This window comes from Eupeodes corollae, chromosome 2 (genome assembly GCF_945859685.1).
Source record: "Eupeodes corollae chromosome 2, idEupCoro1.1, whole genome shotgun sequence".
In the NCBI taxonomy this organism is placed as follows: Eukaryota; Metazoa; Arthropoda; class Insecta; order Diptera; family Syrphidae; genus Eupeodes; species Eupeodes corollae.
In genome coordinates, this window is record NC_079148.1 from 150,225,596 (window position 1) to 150,250,986 (window position 25,391).

Below are 25,391 nucleotides of genomic sequence, written 5' to 3' on the forward strand. Positions count from 1 at the left end.
TTCTTGAAATTCAACCCTTTGTTGAATCAGCTGTCTTGTCAGATACCTGCATAACCCAGACATTTTTGGATATCTTTGGATTCCTTTTTTGACAACTCAGCTGTTTTTGATCATCTGTTGTTTGACACGTAAAACACTAATAAAAAAGATATAAGGATACCATATCTGACTAAGAATGAACGCCGCTAATATTTTATGACATGATAAGTGTGACAAATTTGTAGACTTGTCACCTGTCAATTTTTATGAAATAGGGTCCAGGGATGTAAACTTATAATTGGGGTATTTTTAGAATTCTGTTTTAACTCATTTTTAAATAAATGGGTTTCCAACTGTACTTATGTTCATTATTATTGTAAATTGAACGTTACTTATGCAGAAATGGTCTCGAAAGTAGAGCAAAATTATTAATTCTTTAATAAAAAGACTGTACATACAATTCAACAATACTTCGTGTAATTTTCATTTTTACACCCTTTATTGAAAATGATTTAACCAGAATTTTAAAATTGTTAGGAAATTTCGATTCCTGGAAACCATTGCATTTTTCTTTCCGTTGAAATTTTTAAAAAAGCAATGACAGCATTTTGTCTTATTTCAAATTCATTTTCCGTATGTTCATGAAAATGAAAAATATTCTTAGGAAAATTCTATTCGCAATAAACCACAATATTTTAAACTACTCGGTTGTTTCATCAGAAGTGGGTTATGTGTATATTTTTGGTGGTTTCCTTTAAACGAAAATGGCGAATATGACGTTTTCCAAGTAAAAGTTTCTTATTTCATTAACATTGCAATTTTCTTAGCATCAGTTAAGGTACGTTCGCATTGTGACATTACTTTGGGGCAACTTTTAAAACATCGCTTCTTGTAAAATGTATCATACAAAATATTTCTATCGTTGGCTATGTTCATAGAGTAAGTCATTTAAGTTTTTAAAAAAGGTTCTGGTTGCATTACACATTAAATAAAGTATACGAGTAATTTGATATTAAGGCAGTCAACATTCAAAAATAAGGAATAACAAATTGGAAGCTCTGTATTACTGGATACAGCTGCAAATAGGGTACATTTTGTCCACAAAAGCCATTCCAAAAGGTTAAAAGCATACAATACTTGAAATAAAAAAACAGGGATACAAAAGCTCTTCTCTCTGGACTTGAATAAAAAACAATTTCTTCTTATAACATTTAAATGTTATTGTTAAAAAAATTTTAAATTCCATTTTATTGATATTTTCTTTAAAATTTTTATTTTTATTTAAAATTTTATGATAACAACAAAGTTATTATTTTTATGGTATTTTATTTTTTAATATAAGGAAAAAACATTATAATAAAATAAATAAAATTTCAAAAATACGAAAAACAATATAATAATAATAAAAAGGTTAAAATAATAAAAATATATATATTTAAGTATGTAGGTATGTATAATTTATTTATTTATTAATATAAGTATATTTTTAATTTTAAATAAGTAGCATAATTAATTTTTTAGCGGCCATTGTAAGGGTACTGCCAAAAGTGAAAATGTTTCTTTTTGGGAAAAACTCTGTTCAAAAAATAAAGAAAATTAAAACAAATAGAATTTGGTTTGTTTTGAAATTTTAAGTTAACAATAAATTTTGTGTTTGTGTTCTTGATTTGATTTTTTGGCATGTTCACTTGTGTCATGTGAATGTTAGTTTTTGAATATTTTTGATTTTGTTTCTTCGTTTTAGAATTTTTAAAAATGCATTTTCTAATAAATTGTAATGTTTTAATGTTATTTTTTGGATTTGATTTTGTTAATTTGTATAAAAGTGGTCCATAGTAAAGAGAACATAATGAATGAGAAGAATTTTGTTAATAATTTCATTTTTAAATATGACTTATACACTGACCAATTGTATATTTAATTTATATTAAACACATATGGGGTTTCAATAAAGCGTAAGAATTTATATATTTGTTTAAATAATTATCTACTTTTTTTGCTTTGATGGAAAAAGTAGTTTCTAAAAATTTAGTTTTCGTATTCTTTTCATGATTTTTTGTTTAATTTGGAAGCACAGAAAATACTAGAAGGATGAAATCAAAATATTTGTTAACACCTAAATCCAAGCTTGATATAAAGCTCTTTAATCTGAAGGTAATTCCTGTCCAACCTAGCTCTAAAGTATCTGCATTTACATAAGCCTTTGTCGATAACAAATGTAGGACTCTGAGAACGATGAAGTCTTTGGACGTCCATAAACAAGAGTAGTTGTTGTTTTGAGTAAAATAAGTTTTAGGATGTTTGGTACATGAGAAAACTTTTCAAAATCAAATTTGGAACGTTTTTAAAATTGTAAAGCATTTTTGACGTCTTGTCTTTTTATAGTGAAATATTAACTTAAAAACGGAATTTTTTAAAACCGTGAAGGCAAACGATAAATGTATATGTAATTTCATGTTCCACAACTTTACAAATCAATTTTAATACTGCAGAGATCAACCAATTGATAGACTTTATCATTTGAAAAAAAACCGATTTCCCAAAAGTGAATTGATAAAATATAATGCCATTGTGAATAATATCAAATTTTGTATATTGTGAATGTGCATCTCACTGATGTTTGAAGTAGTAAAGAAAATAATTAAGAAAATTACTAAGATTCAAAACAAAATGATCTCAATTGAACTCCTTTTCGAAGAAGATGAGGAGTTAATGGTCCTAATTTTGTAGTAATAGCAAAATTGCTACAATCACTGAATTATTAAAGGATGTTGAGGCTTCAGTGGATGTCATTTCTATATTTGCATTTTATTGTATTCCATACTCACTGCCTCCTTTCTGAAGGTAGTTCTGTTTCTTTCTACCTTGTAAATCCTTTTGAAATTAAATAACAATATTTTATACTTCAATTAATTCACAACTGACATTTTTTTAATAATTTCTTTGTAACTTTTAAGACTGACAGGAAAATTGACAGATAATCAAAAATTATGAAAATTGGAGTTCACGATACTGATTTTTTCATTCAAAATAGATAATTAAGTATTATTCACAATGGATCAATAATATTGGTAATTGACAGCCACAATGTCATTTATAATAAAATTGATTGAAGCTTTTTAATCATAAATTGATAGCTGATTTTCGCAATAAGTGTGAGACTCTAAGCATTGGCGGTTCTCGTGAATACAAATTTTTCTCAGAACATTCCCCATCTTCGAAAAATTTTACTATGAACAGTATCAAAAAAAAAACCATGACGTTTGTTGACACCGTGAATGACGTTTGTATCATTCACAATGAATCAACAATGATGGTAACTGGCAGCCACAATGTCATTTATAATAAAATGGATTGAAGTTTTTTAATTATTAATTGATAGCTGATCTTCGAAAAAAGAGTGAGGCTCTAAATATTGATTCTCATGAATACAAATTTCCTCAGAACTGTCCCCATATTCGAACAATTTTATTATGAACAATATAAAAAAAAACAACGACTTTTGTTGTTTGTAGGGGAGATAAGCTCTTCAGCATTGTTTCCAATATGTTATTACTTTTTTCGGAGATCGTCATTTTGACATCTGTCACTTGATTTATATTCAGTTTGGATTGTCAAACTTAGACGCACTTTTGAACAACGTTTACAAATCGTGTAAATTTATTACCAAAGTAATGGTTCAGTTTCGCTCGACACAACGAAATAATTATTTTATTGAAAGAAACTCGCGTCGTGGGCCTGGTGGGTGTGGCCTCCAAGATCTTGTGAATTACGTTTCGTAGGATTATGTGAAGTCGCTTGTCTACGTAGATAACTTGGAGACATTTTTATTATTCACAATAGTTCATACTTATTCCACGCCATTTTTCCTTAAAAAGATGTCATTTGAATGTTCTAGATTGTGAGAATTTAGATTGTTTAGAGCTTTTCAATAAGGGATTTTTACTTTAATAGCTCGTTATTAGCGCAGCTGGTGACAAATTTGTTAATAAAACTTCCTACTTCACATTGCGGTTACGACGAACGTTCAAAAAGAATAATAATATAGACTTTAAATAAAAGGCTGTCACTTTTGAAGTTGTCACTTTTTAAGTTGTCATCTTTTGAGATCTGCCCCTTTTGAAATATATTTTGACATTTGACAAGTAAAAATTACGATAGAAAATCTTATGAATTTAAAGGACTTTAAATAAAAGGCTCTCACTTTTGAAGTTGTCACTTTTTAAATTGTCATCTTTTGAGATCTGCCCCTTTTGAAATATCTTTTGACATTTGACAAGTAAAAATTACGATAGAAAATCTTATGAATGGCAGCCATTATGGCTTGTATCGTTTTCCATTGTTTATGGCATACTGAAATTTGATTGATTTGATAAGACTATAAAAGTGGTCGATTTTGTAAATATAAACATTTATTCGCTTAACGAAAAACTTTTTTAAACATCTACAATAAAAACCCATTTTAGAGTGATTAAAAAGATGTCATTTGAATGTTTTAGATTATGGGAATTTAGATTGTTTAAAGCTTTAAATAAGGGATGTTTACTTGAATAGCTCATTATTTGCGCAAGTTTTGTCACCTTTGTCATTTGTTAGTCAAACTTCCAACTTCATATTGCGTTTACGACAAACGTTCAAAAAGAATCATAATATATATAGACTTTAAATAAAAGGCTGTAGCTTTTGGAGTTATCACTTTTTAAGCTATCATCTTTTGAGGTCTGTCACTTTTGAAAAAATCATATTTTGACATTTTACAAGTAAAAATTACGACCGCGACGGTACTAAAAATTAAACTATGTAAGCTTCAATAACGTATTTAAATTGTTAAAATTCCAAAATGTTGAAAATATTGCAGTCATCGTTCAGAGTATGTAGTTTTAAAAGAAAAATCCCTGACCGCGTTATTTTTCGACTTGGTGATCACAATTGCTCACCTAGTTTTTGGGATTTAACACCTTCTGAATTTTGTTTGAGGTTAGGTGAAATATGTAGCTTATGTCAATGCTCCAAATTTAAAGATGGAGTTCGTGAAGTTATCGTGTACAAATATGCAAATTTGTCGTGGAAAATCTTATGAGAGGAAATATCGTTTTCCATTGTTTATAGCATACCGATCTTCTGACAGAAATAAATATCAATTGATTTGATTAGTCTTTAAAAGTGTTCAATTTTTTAAATATAAACATTTAATCGCTTAACGAAAAACCTTTTCAAACATCTATAATAAAACCCGCTTAAAACTAAGTGAAATTAACTTAAGTAGTTTAATAAAATTCCTAAACCAGAAATATTAAAATAAAAACGATTTCATTTAAGTTTTGGAGTTACCGGACATAATGAACAATTTAAATGTCATTTTCGTGGTGAAAATGTGGTTAAGGTGAAAAATATTTAAGAATTGAAAGCGTTTAGCAAATGTTTATTAGATTCAGATAATCGTGCTTTTTAAATAACAGGAGTGTCTTCAAAATAATCAGGAATGTAAAAAGTGTTTTCTCTTAAGCGGGTTTAACTTCAATTGTTTAGATAACATGGAATCCTTTTACATTTTCAATTTGATATGATTTATGCTTTGGTTCATATTTAGTTAGTTGTTAGTCCCAAAAAGGCTTTTTAGGTGTCTTAGAAGAGCAAAGACTGAAATAAAGTAATTTAAACAAGCCTAGAGCTGAACGCAAGTCAGGTGGGGTTCTAAAAGGTTATTTTTGTTTTTAATGCCAATTGAGCAAATAAAATTACTTCAATCACAAATAGATACAATTTAAAAGGCATTTTGCAAATATTTGGCTATCTCTGACACGACTGATTGTCATAACTAATCTAACTATGAACATTACTATCTAAATTTTTATATTTGTCAAATTTGTTTTTTGATCTTTAAAATACCAGACCAAAATTTATATTTTTTTTTTAGAATTATAAAAGAAGACAATATTCTTTTTGTGATTTTTTGAAAATGCAGAATAATCATAACTAGCAACACAATTTATTGAAACCTCAAAATAATTGTATGTTAATTTTTCTTTTTTTTACCAACAAATCGATATTACAAAAGTACATAAATATATTATATTTTTATTTTTTAGTTTAGTGTTTATTATGAATAAAAATTATACTATTTAGTGTGTGTTTTCTTTATTAAATTACGATGACAAACAAAAGTATATTTAGGATTTTTTTATTTTCTGTTAAGCACAATGAACAAAATTCACAAAAAATTATAATATTTCAAAATCACACATAAAAATTTAGTAATTTTTTCTTCTTCTATTTTAGTTTCTAATATTTTCCTTTTATTTTTATTTATTATACATACATTTATAAAAATATTTGTTTTAGTTCTTTAATAATTAATAATAATTATTTCAATGATTATAACGACTAATTTTGTAAAAAGAAGAAAAGAATTATTTTTTTTTTGTTTTCCAATTAAAATGCGTGTTTTTTTTAATGTTTTACAGGAAATGCATATTATTTATTAGATACAGTACATTTTTTTTATATAATTTATTATTATATTAATTTTTTGTTTAAATTTAATTATTGTTAAAGTTGAATGTAAAAAAATTGACACGATAAGCATACGTGACAACGAAAAAAATTAGTTGAGCAGTCTTCAAAGAGTTTCTTTAATTAAGTGTTAATTAAAGGGGGATTAACGGTATTAGTAGAGTTTTTATTTTTTGTTAATGTTTTGATTAAGTTTGATTCACAATATGAATGCAGTGGCCCAGTTATGAAATCTTAAGCGAATATCAAGTTTCTGGGATTTTTTACAATATCAAACACAGGAAGTAACGTTTACGATCCAAATGACATATCGTTTTCGATGTTCTCAGTTATCTGTCAAATTCGATGCTAATGCTTGCGATATTCTCCCAACTGTCAAAAAATTACATATCGGCCATGTTTTCCTTTGTTATTAAATAAATAAAAATCGCTTAAAATGTCATAATCAGGACACAGAGTGTTACGTTAGCTTAAATGACTAGGCAATCAAAAAGTACACTGAAAAAAAAAACTAACAGGCATTATATTTAATTTGTTTCCTTTCTTATATTTTGATTTTAATGTTATTTCAAAAGAAATTTGTTTTGTTGCATTAAATATGAATTGTTTTTCATTATTTTCTTGTGGCTTTGAGTTTTGAGTTTGATATACATATACATATTAGAACGGATAATTTTAAGTAACTTGCAGGTGGTGATGGAGATTGTGGTGGTCTAGTCACAGCACACTCATAAGTCATAACTCTAACTCACCCATCATTAAGTTTACGCCGCCGCGCTACTGCGCTATTTTTGATAATTTCGGAGACCTCCCGGCCACCGGAACTTTCACCTTCGGACGTCGATGTTATACAGGAACCACTTTGGGTGGCATTACCCGCTTCGGGGATGCGTTTTTCAAGACTAGTTAAATTTCGAACAAGACTCATGGTGTCGTCATGTTGAGGCACCATAGCGGGTCTAGTTCCAGGAACCGGAAATTGGTGTGTGATGATATGTTCTTTTGACTGTTGTCGTGGCATACTCTCCTTTGAGACACTACGAAGTATTTTTGCCAGATTTTTCTGAGGATCAACACCCTCCTCCTCGGAGGATGACGAATTTGTGGGATCTTCGGTCTTTTTGGGTGATCCTAATTCAAGGACGTGCGGGGTGTTTTCAACAGTAGCCGATTTACGGAGATTTGAGACAGTTGCATGAGTTGAACGTTTGAGACGGTTTTTGAGCTCGGAATTAAGATCCATTGGCAGGAAGCCAACACAGCCAGATTTTGATTTGAGAATTCCTTTTCCTGATCCTGCTCCACTCAATCCAGAGAAAGGCGGTGATAAGATTGCTGGTGCAGGTTTTGTTGCTTCTGTGATGAGTAAAGAAACGAAAGGGAAATCATTAGAAGTTGTTTTGGAAATATCGGAGACTTTTTCAAAAGCAGCTACTTCTTATATCATAAGTTTTTTGGTTAGTCTTAGGAAATTCTGGAAAATAATTAGTCAAACTAAAAGAAGATATTCGATTTAAAGAAAAAAGCGTGCAAGCAGTTGCAAGGCATTTAAAGAAAATTAAAAGTGTGCAATAAAAAATTGATAATAAGAAAAATAATAATTACAAAAAAAAAGAAAGTACTTACTCACAATGAAGGTTTTGGAGAAGAAGACGACATCTTGAAGTGGAAGGACATTCAAGGGAATAGACTAGAGTTATGAAAAAGCACTGAATTGTATATTTTACAAAATATGGATGAAACAGAGATCCAGTGAAGTGAACTTATGAAGTTACATATGTTTTACTAATTCACTTCATTTTTGGTGAATTCAATTCTGGGGCAATGAAGGCATTCCATGGATTTTCAAAATGTCGTTTTACACAAATAAATTAACAAAATGTTTGAATGGACAGTAAATGGTACAATCTTAAATGAAAATGAAAGGTAATATTCTGATATTCGGAAATAGCGAAGTTTTCGTTCGGAGCGGAAAAAATCGGAGCGATTTCGAGTTCGTACTTCACCACAATTCAACGGGTTGCATTAAGAACTGTTAGAGGAAAATTTCGTTCAGCTGTTCAAAATAATTTCTAGAAGCAAAAATCCTCGATATCGAATGAAAATTGAAAAGTTTTCCGATCCGAACGAAGCGTTGCCTATTAACATAGTCTAATTTTTCTTCAAATGTTTAGAAAAGTTCAAGTCCTGACCTAAATATGAAAATTGGCTATTAACGTCAACCTACTGCTATTTTATGTTGGTTTATTTCTTTCCTAGATGTCGCTTTAAATCCAAAATTGAGCTTAATTTAGCGTAACCACTCTTTCATATTAATTATTCATTGTGGTTTGACATTTCTTATTTTGAGTTCAAATGTGTTAAACCAAGCTTCTATAATCCATTCTGTTATTTACTTCTGTCAAGTTGAAATGGATTTGGTTTTGAGCAGAGCTTGATCAGAGCCCTCAGAATTATTTATAAAATACAATTGAGAACTGAACTGTCAAATGTTTTAAAATGGTCCCTAAAAAAAGTGATAGAAACTGAGCGCTCCGAATGTTTGAGCTAATAAGAAAACATATCTTTTTTTTGACAGCTGTGAATTAAAAAAAAATCGTAGAAAAGAATTATTTCATACTTTATCACATTTTGACAGTTCAGAAAGTCTCTTTTTAAATAAGTAAACTAAAAAACTTTTACATTGGTAAATTTTAATTTCAATTTAGGAAATAAATTGATTTTTTTGTGACTTAAGGGAACGCGATGGAAACTAGACTGTGTGTTTCACGAGTTGGTTTTAAGTTGGTGGAATTAGCATCGATGTTTTAAACGTTTAATTTGAATTTGTTTAAGCTTGATACAATTCTCACAATCGAACGTATCACAAACCACATCAGATGGGAAAATTTGAAATTTGATAATTTGATTTGAAATTTAAAAAAAATCAATTTATTTTGCCCAAAGAACACGAAGAAGAGGAAATCAAAGTTACGAAATTTTCGAATATTAATAAAATTGATTTATTTGACCTATGGAAAAAAGGTTGAGGTTGTGCTTTTAATATCGCTTCTTAAAATCTTGTTATTCAAATTCCACTTTTTTTATCCTCTCCTTTAAATCCTGATTTTTAAATCCCATATCTTTTAAATGGTTTGTATTACTATCCCACTTTTTTGGAAGACATGGATTTATAAAAAGAAAACAGACGACATTTTTTTTGGGTTTTTTTAAAAGAGGGATTTAAAAAGCGCGATTTCGATGCTTTCCCATTGATTTTCCATGAACAGCAATGTAGGTTTCTCAGATTTTTAAATTATATTTTTCTTGTTTCGAATGCAAGTCTGTTTTAAAAATGTGTTCTTTGAAATTGTGAGAAAACGTATTTCGTGCAGACATTTTAAGGAATTTTAAACCAACTCGATGGAGTACAAAACGTCTATCAGAATATGGTTGTTAGTTTTACGGCGAGAAGAGCATGAAGAAAAATTAGGAAATGAGCTCTTTAAGTCACTGGCAGTTTCTTGTGTAACCTAGCGATAAAAGAGAGTTTTAGAGAAACTACAAATAAAACTGTCAAAAAAGTCTTCTGCAACTACGTCAACCGTTTAGAAGTGTGAAATGTCATGAACCTCTATTACCGACCAGAATTCTATTTTTACTATAAAAGAAATGTTAAAAGAAACGAATGTCAAATCACAAAAATTATGTGCAAATGTATATTTAAAATTACATTTGCAATGTTTTTAAACAGAATTTGGAAAATGTAAGTATTCAGAAATGAAGATTTGGATTTCGAAACTCTGAATCTTCAAATTCAATTTAAAATTGAAGGAAATAATCTCACTGAACTTAGATTTAAAAAAAATCTTATTTTTCTTGTGTTGAATCTGCTTTCATTTAAAAACTTAACTATATTTAAAATAATTAAATTCCTTAAAAACATAAATGCGAACTTCCATCAAGCAAAAGAAGCTCCATTTTGACAGGTTCCGACAACGCAACGTTACGAAAACAAACAAACCCAGCAACATGCAACAGGACAAAACAAAAAGACAAAAACAAATAAACAATAACATATTTTTTTTAACATTTATAATATTTTTAAATTTTTATTTTAACACTTTTTTAAATTTTTTGTTTTTTTTTGTAATTATAGATTTTTCTTGTTTTTTTTTGTTTAATCTTAATAAATTTTTTAAATAATAATAATTAATAAAGATAGATAACAATTATTACAATATAATTATATAAAAGCGCATCACTAGATCGACATGTATTTTTGTATATCTTATTTAAGTAAACATTTATTAGGAAGATGAAACAAAAGAATAATAATAAAGAAATATATAATAATAATAATTATGTAACTATGTATTTTAATTTTATTTTTTCAAAACCCTGTCTCATGTTCTCTTGCGGATGTATAAATTTTTTCTTAAACTTAATAGTAATTTATAAAAGAAATATAAGAATAATAAATGTAGATCGTTTGTTTTATGTAATTTTTGTTTTTTAAATTCTATACCACACCTAAAAATATTCTCTCAAACTCCTTGTGAGCCATCAAGAGATCTTCTTTTGTTACTTTAAGATCTTCAAATTTAGAAATCGGGTTTATTGGTTCTTTGGGCAGGAACCTCATTTGCGTGGTAATTGTCATCGAACGATTACGTGACGCACCGCGAAGTGATGGAATTTTACGTTCTGGTGTACTCTGGGGTGTGTTCACAAAAACTGTCATGGCACGAACTCTCTTCGAAGCGTCACCGCGTCGTCTCATCATCAGGGATGGCGGGCCGAGGCTTGAATTCGACAAACTGAAGACACTGTCATCTAAAACATCACTACTGTCAGATGCGTGAACAGGCGACAGAGCAGATGGCGTTATGGGGGAGGGAGGAATAACACGGACTTCTTTTGCGGAGTAGGACTTCTGGACGTATCCCACCTCATCCACACTGTAGTGGAAGTTTTGCTGATGCAGGAGGGGCTTCGGCGTCACACAAACGACGTCAGGCATGTTACTATGGTCAAAGCTCTTATGCGGCGTCGATGGCGTGCTGTGTCGACTGTCACAATTGTGACTGGTCGAGAGCCCGAAGTACTTGGCATATTTCTCATCGACTAGAGGCGAGCGCATGGAGTGTCGGAAACTGTTGCGTTGGGAAGCCGGAGCACTGGAGAAACCACTACTGCTGCTCGTGCTGGTCTTTTTCTTACGCAGTTCGACACCTTGTGGTAGATTGTCATAATTCTCCTTCCCAGAGTCATTCAGGACATCGCAGTTTTCGTCATCTTTGCTCGCATTCGACGAAGGCATCGACTTGAGGTCGTACTTCATGCACTTGTTGCTGCTGTTCAACGCCCCAAAGCTACTCCTCTGACTGTTCTCAATAAATGGCGACTTGATCTTGTTGATCTTCTTAATTGGTTCTGATGATGTGTTGTTATTGTCAATTGAGTTGCCATTGTTGTTATTGTTGTCCTTGAAGATGTTGGGCATGACAATTTTCCCAATCGTCTTCAGCTTAAATCGTGGCTTTGGCTGCACCCTAGAAGTCGGTGTGGTAAAGAAGGGATTCTCTTCGAAAACCATTGGAGTTTCTTCGACAATTATCGGGGTTGTTGGGGTGACGTCGTCAAGTTCCATTGGAACAACCACGCTACTTCTGGGAGTGATCTGTGATGGTGACATAGATTGACTGAAGATCACACTGTTCGAAGAGCCACGACGTTCACGGCCAGGAGTTGGATTGTTGCGGGTAACTGGCAAAGACATACACCGGTTGTTTCGGGAATCCTGACTTAAGTTCGAGAAGAAACGCAATCGTTCCGCAACGGGCAGGGATGAAGGTTCTGGAAAATGTTTTGGTTTTGTTTTCTAATATTTTGTTTGGATTTTCTATTTGTCTCTTTTTTTATAATATTGGTTGTTTATTTTTGTGTTTCTTTGTGATTTTTGTGTTTCAATTTTAAGGCCTTAATTTTTATTTTAAATCTAGACTTGAAATTTAAAACTTTGAAATTTAAAATTTGTAAAACTGAGAAGGATGAATTTTATTCTTACAACAAGACATTGAAGAATTATTTCAAAATTTAAAAAATTAAATAAAAGTTTTAAATTTCATCACTTTTCAAGTTTTGGTTACTAATTTTTACTAAAACTGTTTTCATCAAGTTTTTAAGTGAAAATGTGAAATTTTATGAGAGTTTGTCGCATTTTTAATTTGTGTTCTCTCTTAAAAATTATGAAACACAACGATAGTTGGTGAATTTCAATATGCAAAGTGCATTTTAACTATTACATTCAATTTGTGATATATTTTTATACGTAAATCAACATTAGATATAAATTAACGCATTTTTAAAACATTTAAAAATAGGCTAACAATAAGATAGGGAACTTAAAGTTTGATTAGCAAAAGTTATTATTTTCTTTTAAAGGCATAAGTGATACGGTTTTTGTTTTTACTTTTTAATAGATAAATATATTTTTATTTTTCATTGATTGATAAGATTGTGCTTCAGTTATTAAAAAAAAACGTCAAGTTGATAACGAGACGATAACGTAAGCGTGATTCTAAAGTGCAGAAAAAAGTGTAATTGAGAGGCGATAGCCCTCCACCAAAATCTAAGTGTGTTTGTTTAGTTGCAATTATTTAATTGATTATAAATGTTTTATTTTGTTTTTAATTTGGAGCTATAGCAACGTTGATAAGGCATACGACACATAATAGGTTAACAGCTTTCATGTCCGAGGTTTACTAAAGGCAGGTTTTTAACATTCTTTCTGTATTTGGTAAATCAAAAAACTGCTAAATTTAGTTGAAAGTATTTTAATGTGGAATGTTGAACAAACTTTTATTTAAGAAAAGGGAATTTAAACAAATTGCAAGATTAAATAATTTTAAATTTCATAAACTGTCAAATTTTGAAAATTTGCACTAAATGCTTTCATTTCTGTACAGAAAACCAGAGATTATGGCAAGTTTTAAAAATTTTCTCAAAGGCATTTTTTGTCACAAAATGTAACCAAATTTTTGGTAAAACAATTTGCTTTGATCGAAATTCTCAAATTTTGAATTAAATAAAAGGGCTTTCAAATTGATGCTTTCAGAACAAAAATGCCTTAAAAGTATTTTTTAGAATTGGTGATTATTTGTTTCGTCACTTTATCGTGTTTTGCAATATTTCTTCTTGCATTTCATATAAAAAGAAGTATTTGCGGGTTTTGTTAGAGCTTTTTTGCATAGATTCAGGTCGATGTTCCTAGCAATTAAATCGCACTTTTTTAATGGGTTTTGATGCTCTTAGTTAAAATCCGGCTTCAAAACTTCTCTATTGAGTAATGATTTTAAAATATGTATTGCATTTTTGAAATATTTCAAAAAGCTTTATAGACTTTGGAATTTTATATTTATTATATGAATATTAAAAAAACGCTTAATCATTTCTGATAAAATAGTTTTCAACAGAAAAATGCAAAATTGTTTCAAATAAGTTTTGTTCTTGTAACTAATCTTTCGTCTAAATTATTAACATACAAAATTTGAAATATATTGAATAAACATAAAAATAATGCACTCAAAATTAACTCTAATATGTTTCTTTCAAAACTATAAAAGCATACAATTTAAAGTTTCTCAATACATCTTTTTAGAGTCAAATGAAGACTCATAATCAATGAGAATTTCCAAAAACGTTGTCTAGAAAACAAAGATTTGTCCTTTGCAACATAACTTTGTAAGCAACCATGCTGTGAAAAGTTAAAGTGTTTCCAGCTTGACGTCAAGCTGGGAACACCACAAGTTTGAGGGGGAAGGGATTTTTGAACCAAGTCGGGATTAGAGCACTAAATTAGCACAAAAAGAGCCCTAAATCATCCCATCATTAGAATTTCTAAATTCGATTGTGGTGTTTAAAGCTTTACGGTACTAATTTCAATACTAAAGAATTTAAGACAAAAATTTGGAACAACTTGTAGGAATATTTTTATCAAATCGGGAACAGAAAAGCTTCCTCAATTCTAAAATAAAATTGACTACTCATAAAATCCTAACATAAACGTTAATATACCCAGAATCGAAACCGCTTTGTAATTTTGTAATTTTAGCGAAAAATGTGCCTCAAAATTAAAACTAATTTATGTACGAATAATTCTTAAAAAAATTATTTATTTATTGGGGTTTGAATAAAGTTTCAGTTTGAATAATCAGCTTTTTGGACAGCTGCCAATTTTGAAGTTCTCATCTTTTGAAGTTTGACAAGCAAAAACTACTCCACAAAGAAAAATGGAAATATTAACGACTTTGATTTTGTAGTGACATTTTCACAGTTGTACAAGAAAATATGTTGACCGTGTTATTTCTAAAAGTTGTACTCACAATTGAAAATCGAGATATTGTACGTCAAAGACAAGGTCAACATCAATCCCCTATTATCGTTACAAAGCTTAAAATATTGTATTCGTGAGTTTTCGAGGACATACAGAAATAAAATTTGCGAATTGGTTACGTAAAATTTGATAAAAAAAAGATATTATGCTGCAACTGTAGTCTTAGCGGCCATTTGGCTGATATCGTTTTTCTTCGTTAAAAGCTTAAGTTTTTCTTAACAATTTAATAAACATCTATTGACTTCTTTTAAAAAATACTCGTATTATCTAAAAATCAAAATGAAACTTCTTGTTGGAAAAAAGTATGCAACAAATTAACTACTCCGAAAATCCTAACGACTTAGACGAAGCAAAGATTGCCATATCTAAGCTGAATTCTAATAGAGCAGCTGGAGCGGATGGCTTCAATACCGAGCTCTTTAAAGCAGCTGGAGATAAGTTGGTTAGGAGCATGCACCAACTTATCTGTAAGATATGGTCGGAAGAAAGCATGCCCGAACCTGAAAAAAAGAGACCCACTAAACTGCACCAACTATAGAAGAATCAGTCTACTTAGCACCTCCTGTAAAATCTTCTCTGCCGTAATATGTTAACGTCTAAAGCCCATCGTCAACAACCTGTGGCGTGTGGTTTAAGACCAGGAAAGTCCACAGTCGATCAAATATTCACATTACGGCAGATCCTGGAAAAATCCCAAGAACACCAAATCGACATCCACCATCTTTTCATCGATTTCAAGGCCGATAAAAGCGGATGAAAGCACCTTGGGTCAGTTCGAGAGAAAAGTTCTTCGTGTGATCTACGGTCCAGTATGCACCGAAGGGGAGTGGAGGAAAAGATGGAACAACGAGCTATACGGGCTGTACAGCGACGTAGACTTAGCCAGAAGGGTAAAAGTCCAACGACTAAGATAGCTGGGTCACGTAGAGCGCATGGAGACCAATGCTCCGGCCCGGAAAGTCTTCGAATACACACCCACAGGACAGCGCAGTAGAGGAAGACCGCGGATCAGATAGCGCGCACAAGTGGAAAGTAAGCTCACCCAACTTGGAGACATCTAGCTAGATGGAGAAGTTTGTTGGATAAGGCCCTAGTTCACACAGGACTATAGCGCCACCTTAAGTAAGTAAGTAAGAAAATCCTAACGAAAATGATATTCTTACTGAAGAAACGTGCTTTATGCTTTTTGTGTCGACACTTGTTAAGTAAATTTAGATTTAAAAAACATATACTTCGAAATGGTAACAAATTCAAAATACAAAAAATTTACCTATTTTATATAACATAATCAAATTTTTGTATGCAAGCTTTTGTTTGGCAAAAATAATGTTTAAGGGCATTTTTGTATTGTTTTAGATGGCAGTAAGACCCACTTAAGAAAAATGGCAAAGATTGTAAAAATGTCACATTGTTTTTTCGCTTAAACGGGTTTTCAAATTAAACATTTTCTTTCTTTAAAAAAAGATACGGATTCATAAATTCCTTTAACCGAATATTTTAAGCTATAAACAATCGTTTTTAACTTTTAAAGCTGCTAGGACATAATTAGAATTTCAAATGTTAGTTTTGTAATGAAAATCAGTTAAAGGTGAAAAATAAAGAACAAATGCAAAACATTCAGCATTTTTTTTTACTTGAGAATTTTGTGAATACAAAATACAAAATTTTACTCAAAATCCTTTTTTTTCATTTTTCATTTTAGAGTTTTGGGTTAGATCCCTGATTATAAAAGGGATTTTCATTTAAGTGGGTTTTGCCGTACATACATAATTTTAATAGCGCCAAATGATTTTGTTGTAATTTTACGAATATTTTAATCAATTGAAGAAATAACTTAAAACATTTGCAAATATTTAGGGGTTACGACAATTAAGGGTACAACATCAAAGTGACAGAACTCTTATTTCCTAAATAATAGAATAAATAAAGGCTCTTCCAAATAACTTTTTTATTGAAACAGGGCGCAAAACATCGAGTGCAGCCTCGGGTGTGTGGCACTTAGCGATGTCCCATTGAAAAACCAAATGTTGCCAATATCCTCCTCTTCAATTATTGTGAACAATTATTCGTTCAACATGGACCGATTACGATCGCCATTGACTGTTACGGTCACTCTTTGCTCATTTTCGAAAAATGGCCCAATTCTGCCTCTGAACCAAAACCTGTACCAAACAGTTACCCTTTTCGGGTGTATCGGCTTTTTAATGCATGCGTGTGTGTTTTGTGTAACCTAAATGGACAATTTTGCTAGTTTCCATACCCGCCAAGATCAAAATGAGCTTTATCTGAAAAGATGATTTTTTTTTATGCCAAAATCGACATCTTCTCCAAGTCGATCACAGCCAATATTTTCCAGCGCAGTTCAAGCGTATACACAACCATATTTCTTCAGCGGAAGGATACAACTTATTATCTGTCAAATCGGACATGAACTAAGTGTAACCATTCACGAAATAAGCAATAGTTGACAAAAAAACGTTAAAAGGCGGAATCTATATAAGAGGAAATATCACAGTAAGAAACTCATCTTATATTATGTTCTCCTACCCCAAAGTTTTGCATTTATGTATGACATACTTAGCTCCATGCATGAATAATAGTATTTATTTTTCACTAGAGAATGAAACTTACTTTTAACAATGAAGTACCAAGTAGCGCCCAGAGGAACTATTTCAATCAAAATATAATTCATCCATAAAAGGGAGACTATCACACCTGCTACATATATAATAAAACATTATTCAGCTTCAAGAAGAAAAACGATAAAAAATTACTTTCATTTATTTAATTTCCTCATTCGACTTAAGATTTCAATAGGTGTCAGAAATAATTAAAAAACAAAAACTCTTTGTACTTTTACCATAGATCATTGTTCATTGAATGCATTTTCATGATTTCTCAATAAAAAAGCAACAAAACAAAAATAATATTTTTTGTTCATGAATAAATTAGTCACACTCCCTTGGATTTATTTAACATTGATGGTAAAGAGCATGCTATGTATATAGTTTATCATCTAAACTACCTACAAGACAGGTTATTAAACATTAAAAATAAAATCAGAAAGAAAAGTACAATAAAACAAAAAATAAACACAATAAACAAAAGATGTTAGGAAACACTCTGTGGCGTATACGTAATATTTTTTTTTATTTAATTTTTATTTTTCGCGGGAACTAAAAATCACTCGCTTTTAAAATAATATCATAATAATTGCAACTTAACAAACACTTTTACTGATTTAATCTCGCTATGAGGAGAGTTGGTTTTTTTGATTTTTTGGTTTTAATTTCATGTTAATCATATCTTTTTATTTTGTTGTTTAAATTTATATTCATTTACACAAGAAAAATAAAAATTAAATTAAGGCATCGTGCAAAGTGCAAACAATATTAAAACAAGAAGTGTGAAGAAAATAAAAATTAGCGGGGAGGTTCGAATTTTGTTTGAATCTTTTAGAATAGTTTAAGTTTTATGCGTTGTTGTTTCATAATTTTTGAAATGCGTTTACAAAAATCGTGCAATCTCACAATATTAAGAAATTCATAGTTTTTATAGATTCATTATTTTTCTGATTTTGTGATAATTTATAATGAGAGGTGATGTAATAGTTTTTTTATTTAATAATATTTTTCTTCAGACGTGTGTTCACAAAATGTTTGTTATTTGTAAAATAAATTTCAATCCAGAGAAGCCTTGAATATTAATTTTACATTTTTAAAATTTGTTTCTTATAAAAATAAATCTTTTTTTTTTTAAGATACTTAAAGTAGCAATTCGTCTTCATAAATCATTGAAAAAGATTTAATATTTTTTTGTAAATCAAACAAATTCGAGTCATGTGTTTTGAATTAATAAAAAGAAAACACACACACACACAATGTACATCGAAAACACCATTCAGATATTTCATATTTGGTTTTTCTTATTTTTTTTAAAGATGTTTTAAAATCTTATAAATTTTGCAAGCAGCAAAAAAAAGAAAACATTTTATAAACATTTCAATGAAGAAAAAGCTTTTAAAATTTCAAAAATTATAAAAAATAAGTTAGTAAAAAAACCAAATTAAAGAAACACAAAAAAAAACAAACAACATTTAAAAAAAGTGCAGAAAAATATGGCATTTGGGCAAATTCTGTTTTATTAAAATAACTTACCAAATTCTTCATCAGCATTTATGGAAGGATTGTTGGGAGTTTTAGGTTCGTCTGCTGGTGTAACAGGTGAGGAGGATAAACGACGGAAAGCTGAAAGAAATTATATATTTTTAAGTTAGTAAAGTTCATTCAATGTCAGAGAAATACATTTTAAAAATATTTTTGAAAAGACTACAAGAAGTTTATCCGTTTTGGAACTTTTCTGTCATTGAGTTTAGTGCAAACCTTTAAAGCGGGTTATTCCCAGAATTGAAAAAGAAACAACTTTATTAGAAAACATAGGTTTTGACAGTTGAGAATGTCGAACTGTGTTAAAATATCTTTTCAATAAGTTTTGGCAATTTATCATGAAGCATTTTACGCCTGAACAACACTTTCAAAATGTAAATATTTATTTTGAACCAAATAAATCTTTTCGTGAAGTTCATAAAGCACTTCGTTAATATTACGGTTGGTGATACAATTATCATCTCTGGCTCAAGGGCTTTGTTAATAAGCAAAATTCCCATACATTGAAGACAATCTTCACGACATTAAAGGAATAAACATTACATCCACTAAAATGAACGTATCGGTGTGGGTTACCATTTGGCGGCTTCGTTGGTCCTTATTTCTTTCGAAATTAGAATTGATCTGCTTTTGAGGTGAATTACGACCGCTATGGAGACAGTTGCTTGTTATTTTTTTTCCAAAAATTAATCAACTAAATATCGACTACATTTGTTTTCAACAAAACGGTGCAACTTGTCCAATTTATGGAAAAATCAATTTTCTAACGTCATTATTGCCATTGATCGTGTGATTTAACGTCTTTAATTTACTTTCTTTTGGGGCTATTTTAAGTCATTGGTTTATGCCGAAAAATCAGGAACTTTTGAAGCATTGGAGGGTAACATCTAAGACATTATTGAAGACATACGGTATTGGAAAAATTAGTGAGAAATTGGAACTTGTAGCCGGGGCAAAAATATGCTGAAAACCATATTAAAAATAATTACAAGGACATTTTTCATAACATCATGAGAAAAAAAATAAATTACAAACATTTGAATGCATTTCGAATTATCTTTGAAAATATGATGTCGTTTAAATAGTCATCGCTGGGTGACTCGAATAAATGTTTGACCTCTTTTTCAGCTATTTTAAACGTATATCAGTAATAATGCTCTGAAAATTCTCTTCCAAGGCGGCAATCTTCTCGGGTTTATCGAAGAAAACAAGCGACAGCACAGAACTCCACAAAAAGTAGTCCAGCAGTGTTGGAACGCATGAGAAAGAGGACGACCTTCAAGAGGAGGCCACGCCACATGTCCACGAGTGATTGAATTGATGGTTTCGTTTAGAAGAAATATGCAAACATTTTTCAGAAGTAATGCTATTCATTATGAAACTTAACTGAACATGAATCAAATGACAGCTGTCAAAAAGACCAACTCCCAAAAAGTCGTAGCCAGATTAAAAAGTTTGCCTGGAAACTTATTTTTAGGTTTAAGCGTTTACTTGAAACTCGTTGTTTTATATCTTGTAATTGAATAAGCTGTTCGTCAAATATTTGTCTGACAGATTACGGAATTTTTTGTAAGAGAGACCTCGAACTAAAACGAAATCGAAGGCCTCGGAACGAAAATGTTAGATACACGACAGTTGTGGTATTTTAAGTTTAAGTCGCCTTTTTTAAGATTAAATAGACACAAGTTCAAGGCAGCGGCTGCAGAAAATTATCAATTTTATTTTCGTTAAATTTTGCTTTCAGAAGTGAACACTCAAAGACCTTAAAGAAATTTAATGTAGTTTACATTAGTTGGGGGTGGGGCCTATTCATAGAAAATTACCAAAGTCGTGATTTCTTGATCTATAGTTTAAGGCTTGTTTTTTAAATAAACACAGTTCTTACTCGTAGTCATTCTTCCAGCTGTGTTTAGTAAAACCCCAGTTTAAGGTTCTATTCTACTACAATTATACTTCAAATGACAGGCCAAAGTAAAAAAACTGTTATATTCTCAGACTTGTCATTTTGTGCTGTCATTCCTCAAATTGGATGTATAAAATAATAATAATATGAAATAAATGTGACTGTTTCTTTATCTAAACGATATTTTTCGTAGAAATCCTTGTCGCTTCAAATAGATTGACCCGTGTTTTGTATTGCACATTTTTCTTTTTCTTGGTGACATATTTAGCAGATCAAAGAATAACTCAAACTCCTCTAACATATCCACAACTTCTTCAATTGCGGTATCAATCGACAGCAGGGTTTAGCAAACATCTATGAATTTGCCCTATTGTTTTTATAATTTCGTTCACATTTGCAGTTGGTTCAGTTCTTTTAATTCATGTTTCTAAACGCACCTTATTTCTGTTGTCACAATAGCATAAATAAATTTTACAATTTGCCGCTGCGGGGTTCTGAAGTAATTGTATTCAATTTGTTTAAGACTTTAAGATGTTTATTTTAAATAGCACTTTATTTGGGCAACTGTCACTTTTGAAGAATTCATATTTAGACATCTAACAAGAAATTTAACGCCATTACTAAAAATGGAAGGAAACAAACTTCAAAAATGAATTTTAGTAGTTAGCACTCACTCTTATTGGAAAACCCTGAATTTTGAATCAAAACATTAGAACTTTCTCTTAACATATCGGAAACAAAAACACACTTTCGATTGCTAAATTTTGTATATTTTACTGTCAATAAGATATCTATAGTAGTTAAGTCCTTGTTTATGTTGCAAGAACAACTTATTCATAACTTTGTTCTCAGTTAATGAACTTTATATCAACTAGAAACGAGATGAAGAACACGTTTTGTTTTTTTTAGGAACTGTTAATTGAAACTGATATTCAAACACTGCTAGGGAAGACCTCATTAAATAAATTCATCAGAACTAAAAACATTCACCGTCTTTAAATTGTAATTATGTTCCAAGTGCAATATTTTACTTGTTTTTCTAGTCTTTCTTATAAAACCATCGAAACTAATAGCCCCCTTTGTTTTAACTCAACTACATGGTTTAGATAACTAAATGAAGTTCTAATGTAGTTCCCTCTATAGACTAATAACTGTGTAACGATTTTCTAATTACATTACGATAAAAATGACAGTTCTATAACATCCCGCGTCATCGTTCCAGACAATAAACATCAAACTGTAATTAAATCTTCAAACAATGTGTAACTACAAACTAAACAAAGAACATTTATAAAAAAATAAAAACTTACTTCTTCTTGCAATCGGTGACGCTGGAACCTTTTCTTCCATCATTTTATTTGCTTTTGTCTTCTCTTCTAACTGCTGGAACATATTAGCACGTGCCCGAACACTCGCCGAACGTCCCAATCCCGTTCCCGTTCCGGTGCTTTTTCCTGTATCCATTGCACTTTCGTCTTCACACAATGTCAACGAATCATCACGCGGCAATCGTTGATTTCCGCTATTTACAGCACCACCATCACTCATCGATAACGAATTATCGGCCTTCGGCGAACTGTCATCCAAACCCGACGACATTTCGAAATGTTTACCCGTTTGTAAACCGCTATCACTACTTAACGAAACGCAATTCAAATCGGTAACCGAACGTGGTGAAAATAAATCGGAAACTTCCCGTGGCGATGGTGATATCGATGATAAACTGCGTGGTGAGATTTTTGCTGCCGATGATGATGAATTGATAACGGTTGTGGTTGTTGCAGACGCCAAAGACGATGACGCAGTGGGAACTTCAGCAGTCGATAATGACGCTTCTCCTTCTGGATACTTCAGTGAGTCGAATGAAAATGCCGACTTAAAAGTGTCGAGTGATCCAGAAATTGTTGCTTGCAGGCTGATGTAAGACAGTAAAGAGTAAAGTAACAGTTAAGTGGTGAGGTTAAGTTAAAAAAGAAAGGAAAATGTGTATAAAACAAAAACTCGTTAATAAACAGTTAGAGAGAGCTCTCTGTATATTTGTTGGTGGAAGGTAATTATTATTTTTTGGGTGCCTATTTTTGCTCTGTTTATGGATTGCCTCGCGTGGGAAAAAAATAAATAATACACAAAACTTTGGTTATTTTGAATTTTCTATTTTTGTACCAAAAAAAAAGGCAATAAACAAAATTTCTTTTTCAAGACACACGAGAGCCAAACACGAAGACTTCTATCGATAGATACGGTACGGATATGGTGGACAAGGTAAGATGGGGAGAGAACTTTTCAACACACAGTTTGCACTGTTTCAACTATTTTTAGAACATTTTCTATTTTCTTATTTTATTTTTTATTCTTTTCTTTGCATTTAGCGGTATTTTAAAATGCACTTGTTTGCAATTTAGCAGAAAAACAAATCGATATAATTCCTAAATGTATATCGATAAAAACGATAAAAGACAAAAATGGCGGCCGTGTTTCGTTATGTATACAACGGTAATTGGGTAAGGAAGCGCGTGCTTTAACGTTCGCGAATCATGCCGAACAAAATCAGACTAACCGTTAAAAATTACTCTGGACTCAGAAAATGCGGCGTGTGATATCTTTTTCGATATTTTGTATTTTTTGTTTTTGTTTTTATTTTGTTGCCGTCACGTCGCGTCCGCCACGCTAACGTCTCGCCATTGATTTCTTTGGATTTTCTTTATTTTTCTTTTGTTTCTTATGTTTTAATGGTAAAACATAGTTTTTACGTAATTTAAATAAGTTTTTTGATTTTATTTGTTTCGATTAACAATAACACTTTGCTGATAATGACGAGGTTGTGGTTTATTTTTTAATCAATTTTGTGTTTATCAAACACTTGTCAGACGATATGATTACACCGGCGGCGGCGGCGGCGGTGGCGCTGTGACTTTGGAATATAAACAGCAACGATATATTAGTTTTTGAATTTCCAATTAATCACGTTTTTGTTTCTTTTTTTTGGTCTGTGCAATTCTGCGTTTTTCTTTCTTTAATTGCATACATTTAACGCCACGCATTAAAATCAAAGGACCGTCAAATACTAGAGACTTGATTTTTAAGAGAAGATATTTTTATCAGATTTGGTTTTAGGTAAACACAATTTGGTCATCATTCTGAAAAGACTCGAGTTTGAGTTGGCGCAGCATTAATGAAAACTTCGTTGAGAGAGACAAAATCAAAAATAGTTTCTCAAAATAAAATTTAAAAAAAAATTCTAAAATGCTGATTGGTTTGTGTAATGGTGATTTGTATTTGTGGCATCGTTCTCGAGCTCAAGCGATCTCGTGTGGCATGTCGCACGCGTGAAAATCAAAAATAATTTTTATATTTTTGTATAATTTTTTTTTTTTTGAGGAAAATTATAAATATAAGTATTTATTTGGTGACAAGCCCTTGTGAGTTTTGAAAATTTCTCATTTCCAGAGGATTTTAAGAGAAAAGGGAATATCAAAATCAATTTTCAATAAATGTGTGTTCCATTAATTAAACATGGCACCGAATGCTTAATGAAATTATTTTATGGAACCAAAAACAACACGAAAAGTTCGCATCGTCGGTTTAAAAATGAAATGATCTCTACTTAGATAATATTGGCACAACATTTTAAGGAACCTAAGTATTTGATAATCAACTAAGCGACTCCAAAATTGTATATCTTTTTTTTTTGTTTTGTTTATTAGTTATTATTTAATTGTTAATCATCAATTATTTAATAAACCGGCATCCGAACGTGTCTTAATAGTGACAGTTTGTGAATATAAACAAACGGACCTATTAATTTGAGTTCCCAACTGTTAATTGGAGCATTTCAGCAATTGCTCTTAAAAGATTGATTGTACGGATGTCATATGGATTAAACCATTCCGTGATTTTAGGAAATAAGGGAAATCATCTTCCAAGCTAAGAAAATTGCAAAAATGATTTCAATATTTTACTTAACCGTTTAACATTTTGCAGCATCAATTTAACAAAAAATAACCCTTTTTTTAAGGACTGCATTTTTCAATTTAGCAATTTTCTACATATTCGGCAATTTATTAGCAATTCCAAAATGTTCATCGGTTTTTTTGTTTGCTTTTAATTATTAAACTCGGTACCTTTTAACACTTCTTAAAAATGGCAGTTCAAGAGAAATAAATCAAACAAACCTAGATCCGAAGAACAGACCTTTTAATTTGAAATGTCAGAAACATAGATGTAGCACATTATTTTAAGGTATTTTTTTAAAAGACTGTAAAATACAAATATCATGAAAAAAGCGAAATGGTTTTTCAAAACTAAGTTTTTTAAGCTTAAATATTTTACTATGTATTTCGTTTTCAATTTTGCGTGTTTGTTTTTAAAATCAAAATCTTTAAAAATTTTGATTTGAAAAATTAATTTTTACACATTTTTTTAGTTAATGTGGTGACACATAACAATAACGTTA

The 25,391-nt window shown here is 30.7% G+C and overlaps 1 protein-coding gene across 12 annotated transcripts in view; it reads right to left on the reverse strand.

Moving 5' to 3' along the window:
* LOC129947223 (supervillin) overlaps positions 1–25,391 on the reverse strand; it is a 513,320-nt gene that overhangs the window by 185,320 nt on the left and 302,609 nt on the right. For 10 of the 12 annotated variants that reach the window (XM_056057695.1, XM_056057694.1, XM_056057692.1 and 7 more), the window contains 4 exons: positions 22,249–22,853; positions 19,027–19,116; positions 11,005–12,330; positions 7,245–7,848 (listed from right to left, as the gene is read on the reverse strand). In XM_056057695.1, coding sequence (XP_055913670.1) covers positions 7,245–7,848; positions 11,005–12,330; positions 19,027–19,116; positions 22,249–22,853 — 2,625 coding nt within the window. Of the gene's footprint in view, positions 1–7,244; positions 7,849–11,004; positions 12,331–19,026; positions 19,117–21,612; positions 21,749–22,248; positions 22,854–25,391 lie in introns of those variants that run through there. The other 2 variants (XM_056057702.1, XM_056057697.1) reach the window with 2 other exon arrangements.